The 8,732-nt window shown below is 38.5% G+C and overlaps 1 protein-coding gene across 2 annotated transcripts; it reads left to right on the forward strand.

Annotated features, from left to right (window-relative positions):
- Positions 1-3,114: 3,114 nt before the first annotated feature.
- LOC147635756 (major pollen allergen Ole e 10-like) lies at positions 3,115-5,745 on the forward strand. 2 transcript variants are annotated; one of them, XM_086802237.1, is made up of 4 exons: positions 3,115-3,358; positions 3,451-3,527; positions 3,633-3,894; positions 5,410-5,745. In XM_086802237.1, the coding sequence occupies exons 1-4, from the start codon at positions 3,292-3,294 to the stop codon at positions 5,448-5,450; spliced, it is 447 nt and encodes a 148-aa protein (XP_086658363.1). In that variant the 5' UTR covers positions 3,115-3,291; the 3' UTR covers positions 5,451-5,745. The 2 variants fall into 2 exon arrangements, with proteins under 2 accessions (XP_086658363.1, XP_086658362.1); XM_086802236.1 differs by having other exon boundaries at positions 3,129-3,358; positions 3,448-3,527.
- Positions 5,746-8,732: the final 2,987 nt, after the last annotated feature.

Raw genomic sequence — 8,732 nt, forward strand, 5'->3', positions numbered from 1 at the left:
CAATGTTAATGCCACACCCTATGCATGCATTAGCTATAATGATGATGGTTGAGTCATGACAAGGCAAGGCACCTTTGAAGGGGGAAAGAGAAATACACCATAAACTCAATAAGATATGTACTATCATTATGCCATAGCATTTACTCAATAAAGTCCATACCTATAACTAGGTTTATTGCATAATATTATCATGTTGCCAAAATTTTTATATCTAATGAGCTAAACATTAGCATTTTACCAATTTTTTGTATCTAATGAGAGCTAACATTAGCATGTTGCCAAAATTTTTGCTACCATGGTAAATAAAATAGGTCTTAAATTATGTTATCTAATGAGCTAAATACATGGTGAATAAATGAGTTAAGGAAGTAATTTATGTGTGTGTTCACTTGTAGAGACATGCCACTCTTGAAATGGGTTGTATGCCAAGAAATTGCAAAGTGAAAACAAATGTTCACTTGTAGAGCTACACCACTCTTGAAATGGGTTGTATGCCAAGAAATTGCAAAGCGGAAACAAATGTTGATATTTCAACTTCTAGCTTCTTTTGTAAAATTCCTTTAGCCATAAAAGATGCCTGCCTTGTAATGGTTAACTCATTTTAAGCACTACAAATCTCTCTAGATTTTGCCCATAGCTCCTCCTTGCAATGCATCTCCTACAGTCCTTGCAACTCTTGCTTGACATTCTACAAGGCTATAACTGTCCTATCATGCCTATCATGCTCCACCAATGTTGCAACAATCTTGATTTTTGTGTTTGCCAAAACAACCTTTTTTTCACATGCTCATAGGAGGCATTGTACACCAAGTTAGTACACCAAGGTAGAGCCAAATAGATTTCCCTCATGCCCCCTTTTAAGATATACAATCCTTCACCCTACTTTCACATACAACTAGTGTGGGCCCTCTACAATAAGAGAGGGGTGGTACCATTTACAAGTTTCAACACCTATCCAACCTTCTTTTCAAGCTTTCCTTGAAGCTTGAAATGCTATATTGGAAATAGTACTCAAATAAGAAAATTATGCCGAAGAAATTATGTGCTTGGCCCTATTGGAAGGAGTGTATAATTTGGAAGTAGTAACTATTTAGACATATAACTAGTATCCCCCTCTATAATAGGAGAGACGTGGCCCCATTTGCAAGTTTCAACCTACGCAACCTTCTTTTCAAGCTTGCCTTGAAGCTTGAAAAACTATGTTAGAAATAGCACTCTCATAAATTTATGTTAGAAATAGCACTCTAAGCTTGAAAGGCTAGAAGTAGCACTCTAAGCAATTTATGCCTAAGCAATTATGTCCTTGGCCCTATTAGAAGTAGTGCAAACTACTTCCAATAGTGCAAACTACTTTGCACTATTCTAATGCAAAGATATGAGAAAATTAACTCCATGTCTGTGGGTGCCTCCTAGTACACTTTTAAGATAGATTCCTGGTCTTATTAATGTACACTTGTCTCCGTGTTTCTGGTTGCCTCTTAGTACACTTTCTAAGGTCTTTCTAATGCACACTTATTACCCTTTCTTTCCTTTGTAACCATTGTTAGCCATACATGCTTTTGGACATTTGCCACACTCTAAGCCTTTGTGGGGTTTAATCTATTAAGTTGACTCCTCGAGAGATCCTTCCTTTATGTGTAGAATTTTTACATGACAACATTTAATAACGAACAAATAGGATCACATCATTAGAAAGAAATTTTGAAATGAAGATTGAGGCTAATATCAATATGTAATCAAACACTCTGTTATATGCAAGTTATGCTTTGCTAGACAACTTAGAAACTATAAACAATTAATGTCATCAATGAGAAAACTATGAGGATATAGTAATGCAATATGATAATACATCAACATAGAAATCTAGAAGAGAATACGAGAGAGAGAGAGAGAGAGAGAGAGAGAGAGAGAGAGAGAGAGAGAGAGAGAGAGAGAGAGAGAGAGAGAGAGAGAGAGGGATATATATATATATATATATTGTTTTAGAACGAGGGCTCGTTGTTTGATTTGCAGATGTGGAAAAGTGATGTGGTATGGTAACAAAGGCTGAAGGGAGTGAAGTGTATTTGCAAGAATATGCAAAATGATGTTGCGATCTTCCATCATCAAGTTTTATAGATGTCATTTAAAATGTAATATTGTTGTTTCTAACCATCAAACATTGTGTTGATGCTTTTAGGCTATGTATTGTCTTTGTCATATATAAGAGTGTGGATAGATTTTATGGCATGGTCAGAGGTTTCTTACTAGTATTTTTTTATGTATACGTAAGAAAGATCAGATAATTTTATAAAACTAGACCTTCTCATGGCTTTGGTTATAAAGCTCCAAATGAAAAATGTTTCTTTGGTGAAATTAAATTTTCATTCATGTTTCCTTTTTGTAAAACACTATGTCAAAAGTGTAGATAGGATGAAATAATACTTTTAATGCTCAAGTAGATCATTTAGATGATGTGAGGGGCTAAGTATATTACGTATATATGTGGATGATTATCTAGAAGTCACAACCATTTGGAACTTTAGAGGCAAGCAACAAATTCTGAAAAGATGGGTAATCACGTACAAACTCCTCATGAGCTAGATGCACAATTTGATGCTTAAAGCAAACCAAGTGTCCAATGAAAAAGACTCACATTTATTATTTTTAAAGTAGTCGATGGGGCCTATGCCACATCTAAAAGATCTATGAGAAAAAGTATTCTTTATATACACTCCATGCTAAGATTGACACTCTCTTTTAAGCCCTTAAGTGCTATAGGATTCTTGTATGCATGATACACCAAATCAACGTGGCCCTTAATTGTATTATCGTAAAAGCCAACAAAAGATTGACACTCTCTTTTGAGCTCTTAAGTGCTATAGGATTGTTGTATGCATGATACACCAAATCAACGTGGCCCTTAATTGTATTATCGTAAAAGCCAACAAGATAACTTTTTCCTCTCCTTTGAACAAGCACTATTGTGAACTTTAACACTTTGAGAACTAGCCCAAGGGGAATAGCCATGCACATTGCAATCATGTAAGTGGCAAGTTCTTGACATATATAAAGTAATAGTGTGGGGTGGGGCAAGAAAAATGCTCTTGAAGTGAACTTATGACCTACAAGTAATTATTCATGGCCAACTTTACTTTGTTTGTTTGTACCTAGGCAGAGCAAAAGTTTACGTTTGGAAGCAAGCACCACTTTAGAGAGGTCAATAAATCAAAGGAGGGCGTATGACCTTGCCTGTTCTTGTTGCTAGGGATCCTCAATCTTTGTTTATTGCTTGCTCATTGGACCACAACAATGGCAACTTACTATTGGTTTTGCGTGAGCATTGCTCTCACATTTGCCTTCCTTGCTCAATGCTCAGGTTAACTTGCAGAAACGCTTTTTTATTATTATCATGACGTTAAAATACACCTGGACGATATACAAAATCTTTTTTTTTTTTTTGGGTAGCAGCGAGCAGGTATTTTACAAATTACCCATTTATTGATGAGGCCGTTTCGTCAACAACGGCGACAGCGTCTACAACCCCAGTATAGTGCTTTCTGTAAAACCTCCCTCTTGATTAGCATAATCACAATTTGTGTTGATGATTGATTAGCTAATGGTGGTGGTGGTGGTGGTGGGGTGTGTTGAAGGCAGCAGCAGCTGGTGGCCAGAAGGTGTGGTGTGTGGGGAAGCCGGCTGCCGACGAAGTGTACTTGAGAAGGAACATCGACTTTGCGTGCGGGCCGGGGGGCGTGGATTGTCGGGCCATCCAGGTCGGGGGCGCCTGCTTCCTGCCCGACACGCCCATCGCCCACGCCTCCTACGCCATGAACCTCTACTACCAGAAGAACGGCCGCAATTGGTGGACGTGCCTCTTTAACAACACTGGCCTCGTCGTGTCTACCGACCCCAGTAAGTAAAAAGCTCCCCCAATATCTTACCCTAACCCAAGTAACTAAAAAGTTCCCCCACCCTACTAATATCTTCACTCCAAGGTTGCAACAATAACTAAGTGCAATAAATAGGCCACCCAAATATTGTTTTACATTTCCATTTAAATATATTCTGTGAGCTTTTCAAGAATAAGAGTGTTTTTTAAGGTTTTATTTTAGAATGCAATGATTAATGCTTGAAAAAGTAAAAAAAAAATGATGACCTTCTTTGCCTTTTTTTTTGGATCTTTGTGCTTGTGTGCGTGTGTCATCAACAGCCAACAGGTTTTGAACCCAGCACCTCCTTGCCCTTTCTATTTGCATGCATTCAACCATGTCCTTTTTCTATTCAAGGTCTCACAATTCCCTATAAAAGGCCTCAAGGGAGAGGAGGAGGAGGAGGAGGCTCGTGTCCTAAGGTTGTGTTAATTAAATAATATCCATTGATCGACCGAGATAGCATGTGATTGAACATGCGTTTTCTCCTCATCATAAACCTTTTTTGCCCTACAGGTGATTTGAGTAATGGTTCTGTGTATGCCATCTCCGTTTTGGTGTCTTGTGATTGAACATTAGACTTAAACTCAAAATTAAAAAAGGCATTGTGCTCTTTCTCTTCACTAAAGGCTCGTAACCTCTCATTAAAGGCGCTCCTCATCATAAACCTTTTTTGCCCTATAGGTGATTTGAGTAATGGTTTTGTGTATGCCATCTCCGTTTTGGTGTCTTGTGATTGAGCATTAGACTTAAACTCAAAATTAAAAAAGGCATTGTGCTCTTTCTCTTCACTAAAGGCTCGTAACCTCTCATTAAAGGCGCTCCAAAGATGTTCAAGGGCCTCTTGCTCTTTGTAATGTGTAATGCACTTGATGCATTTTTCCGAATTCCCCATGATCACTTAATTAAGCCTCCTTGTGCAATACTACTTGGCATGACATATACTGGATAACCATAAACCCCTTGATATAATGCATGAACTATAACAACCACTCTAGCCACATGTTTTGGCTTCTTTCTTGTATGAATAGAATTTTAGTCATAAGTAGATCTACTATATTGGATATGTTTCTAAGCACAGGCAAATCTATAATAATGGCTAGGTATATGTTCATTATGTTATCCAATTACTCAAATTATGTTGAGGCATTAGCTAGCAAAGGGAAATGTGTTCGTACCATGTTGATTCATCTTCTTTTGTTTTATATGTATCTTTACCCAAGTAAAATATGCTCTTCTAGAAAAAATTCCCATTACAACTCTAGCTAGATATACACTCCTGTGCTAATATTTACTCAATGATATACATGCCTATTAATATTTACTCAATGATAAAGATAATGATCACCAAGTACATGCTTGGTAGGCTTTAGGTCAAGTCATAATTATAGGCAAATGACTAAAGCATAGTAAGTTAAATTCTCCATTTTATTTAGCAAAGGTTTTGTTTTCATGTATACACAAGCCTTACAATCTACATTGATGTTTCATTTTGCAGGCTTTGAAAATTGCAAATATGTAGCAAATTGGAGCACATAGTCAATGGGATCCTTGCACTTGTGTTGTCACTCCTTTGGATATTCCTATTCAAAAATAATTTACATATTAGTCTCTAACAAATATTACTTTTCTATATACATCTTACTTCTATATACCAAGATGCTTTAGATTCCATATTCTATTAATGGAATGAGTTACCAAGTTTGTTGAAACAAGCCATCTATGCTAAATAAAATAGAGAGTGACTTACGCAACAACAGGGCCACAAAGGCATAACATACATTTTATAGATTTAAATATGTATTTTGAATTAATAAAATATTAGTTGGCACTATTCACCGTTTTGTAGATTTAAATATGTATTTTGAATTAAATATGTATTTCAAATTAATAAAATATGTATTTCGAATTAATACATTTTGTAGCTTAAAATATGTATTTCAAATTAATAAAACATCAATTTGGCACTATTCACCTTTTTGTACTAGATTGTCATTGACCTACATGTCAAATTACCCTTCTTGACACAATGTTTTCAAACAAATAAAAGTAAGACCCTAAATGAAGATTGTCGAATCCACTCTAAAATTTAACACATCTCCTTAGCTATCAAAGTTTTCAAATTTTCTTCGTATGTCTTGTAATATATTACATAAGTCAAAAGAAAAATATATTTTACATTTTCTAAAATATTGTTGGCAACTTTGGGACATCATCATAAATGGTAATAGAAAAGAAAATTTGTATAAGTGTTTGCCTAATAGATATATGGAAAATTGAAGCCACCATAGATGGGCTCTTCAATTTTCAAAACATTAAACCCAAGTTGAAAAATTAATCATGCTTGAGCCCCACCCCTTCTCACCTCCCCCCGTGCCCCATCATCCTCCTCTACTCCTCCCCTAATGGTGCCATATTCAGGCCAACTACTATGAATTCAATTAATTAGCACCCTAACATGTGCTAATTAATCAAAGTGCGCTAAGATTTTAACCTAATAGTGTAACCTGTAATATATAGACCCAATGCAACAAAAAAAGTAAAAAAAAACGTCGTTCAACTCTCTCTCTCTCTCTCTCTCTCTCTCTCTCTCTCTCTCTCTCTCTCGTGGGGGGCTTTGCCCCAGCTCGAATACCAGCCACACCTCCCTTTTAAAGCCTTTATCAAACAAAGACTCTAGATACTCCAAAGTCAGTGCTCCGAACACTCTAGACATAGTTAATTTAAAAAAAAATTAAATTAACCCTAAGGTCTAACATCTAAGCCTTCTATTGTCCCATGTCTAAGGTTCCCTCTCTTCAAGTAATTAATTAATGCAGAAAAGAATTTTCGTGCCATATTCGTCCCCTTTCTCTCACTTTAGCATGCACCCTCCCAACCCCCTCCTACCCTGTTGTCCTCCCCTACTCCTCCCCTTCCTCTCGCTTTAGCATGCACCCTCCTCTTTCACATCCTCTATTGCCCTCCTCTGTTTGCAGTGCCCCTCTGTGTTGCTTCCTGCCCTACCTACCCCTTGCTTCTACCTTCTGTCTCTCTTTCCATCCCTTGGCCCCCCTTCTTTCTGCTACCTCCTCCTTTTAGCACCTTGGTCTCGCCATTCCTTTCATCCGCACTCTGCTTCCTTCTCCCCGGTTTTTTACGCACATCCCATGAAGGCAAGGGTTTGGTTTTTTCCCTTTATGGCACGGCGTTAAGACCTCTTTCCCCTTCCCTCAAAGAGGACTCCATGGCAAACACTCTGATAACCTCGAACGAGGCCACCCGTCATTTTCTAAAGCAGACCTAAAGAGTCCTTGGGACGAGCCCAGCCTCTCAGCCCCCTCCCTTGTAGGTGCCCCTCCTAGCCTCTACCCTCCCCCTCCCCTGGAAGAGAACTCCTTTGACATCCCCCCTGACCCTCGTCCCCCCCTCCCCCCCCATCATCCCTCCTCTCCTCCTCCCACTGCTTCCCCCCCTTCAACTCCTATAATCTCTTCCCCTTGTAGCACCATCAAAATCCCCTCTTCCCCTCCCATTTGCCTCGCTTGGGCATGCCCCTCCTTCCGTTGTGGCAATGCTTGACCCAGAGAGAGGAGGATGCAGTAGACTTAGCTCAATTCACCACTTGATCCCCTATTTCTCTGAGCCAGTAGAGATAACCATCACTACCTCTCTGATGCATGCCTTCCCTCTAGAGTTCACCAAGCAGGTGTTGAGAATGCAAGCTCATCGGGATCTCGTGGATAGCGGTAGCATGTGGAGACCATGATGTCTAGTAGTGTGTGTGTGGACAATAATGGCCACATCCAGCTGGCCAAGTGTGTGGACATTAGACTTGGATTATTTCAATGTGAACTTATCACTAGTGTAGTGTGATGTGTTTTGTGATGTGCAATGAAGGAAAGCTATGGAGCTTCTCTATTATGTATATGTTGATGGTTTGAGATAATGAGAGCTAATTAGGGTTTTCCTCTCTACCCTTGTGTCTATCTCTTCTCTCTTTTCATGGTATTAGAGCCTGGTGCTCTCTATTAGGGTTTTATGAGTGAGTGAAGAAGAGGAAAATTCTGGTGCTCTCTATTAGGGTTTTATGAGTGAGTGAAGAAGAGGAAAATTCTGGTTTTTTGGAGCTTTCCATTGGAGCTTGGAGAAAAGAGAAGCTTTCCATTGGAGCTTGGAGCTTTCCATTGGAGCTTGGAGAAAAGAGAAGCTTGGAGCACACATCTACTCAACATATCTGAAAGCTAAGGACCACGGGTAAGCAAAGCTAAACTCCCTTGAGCAGATTGTAAGTGATTTGACACAAGAAAAGCAAGATTTGAGTTGCCCAAAGCAAGTGGAAATTCTGTTTTGCAAGTTTTAATGGAAAGCTTGAGAGCTTGAATGCAAAGAGGCAAATGTATGTAATGGGTGAAGGGCACATGTATGTGGCATTGGTGAATGCAATAGAAACCTGTATGCAAACCCTAACTTGATTTTGAAGCAAATCTATGCATTGTACAAGAGGGAAAATCATTGTTTTGGAAGCTTCACAAAAACAAAGAATGTATGCCAAAATCAGAGCCATTGGAGGTGGTTATTACAAAGATTGGAAGCATTGAAGTGTTTGGAGAATGCATAGTTAAATTACTAAGGCTTGTGTAATGATTAACAAGCACCCAAACTTCCCTAGGAGTATGCGGTGTTGAATTTACAGGTCCTTGTAGCAATTTTTTGAGATTTTACATGTGTTTGATACCTTCCGGAGTCTACTTACTATATGGAGTGCTCAAACTGCTTAGCAAATGAGTGTATGTGAGTGAAGAGAAGCTTATTGGGGCATCTAGTAGCTAGAAACATAAA

This window comes from Cibotium barometz, chromosome 9 (genome assembly GCF_041138505.1).
Source record: "Cibotium barometz isolate CiBa-2024 chromosome 9, ASM4113850v1, whole genome shotgun sequence".
In the NCBI taxonomy this organism is placed as follows: Eukaryota; Viridiplantae; Streptophyta; class Polypodiopsida; order Cyatheales; family Cibotiaceae; genus Cibotium; species Cibotium barometz.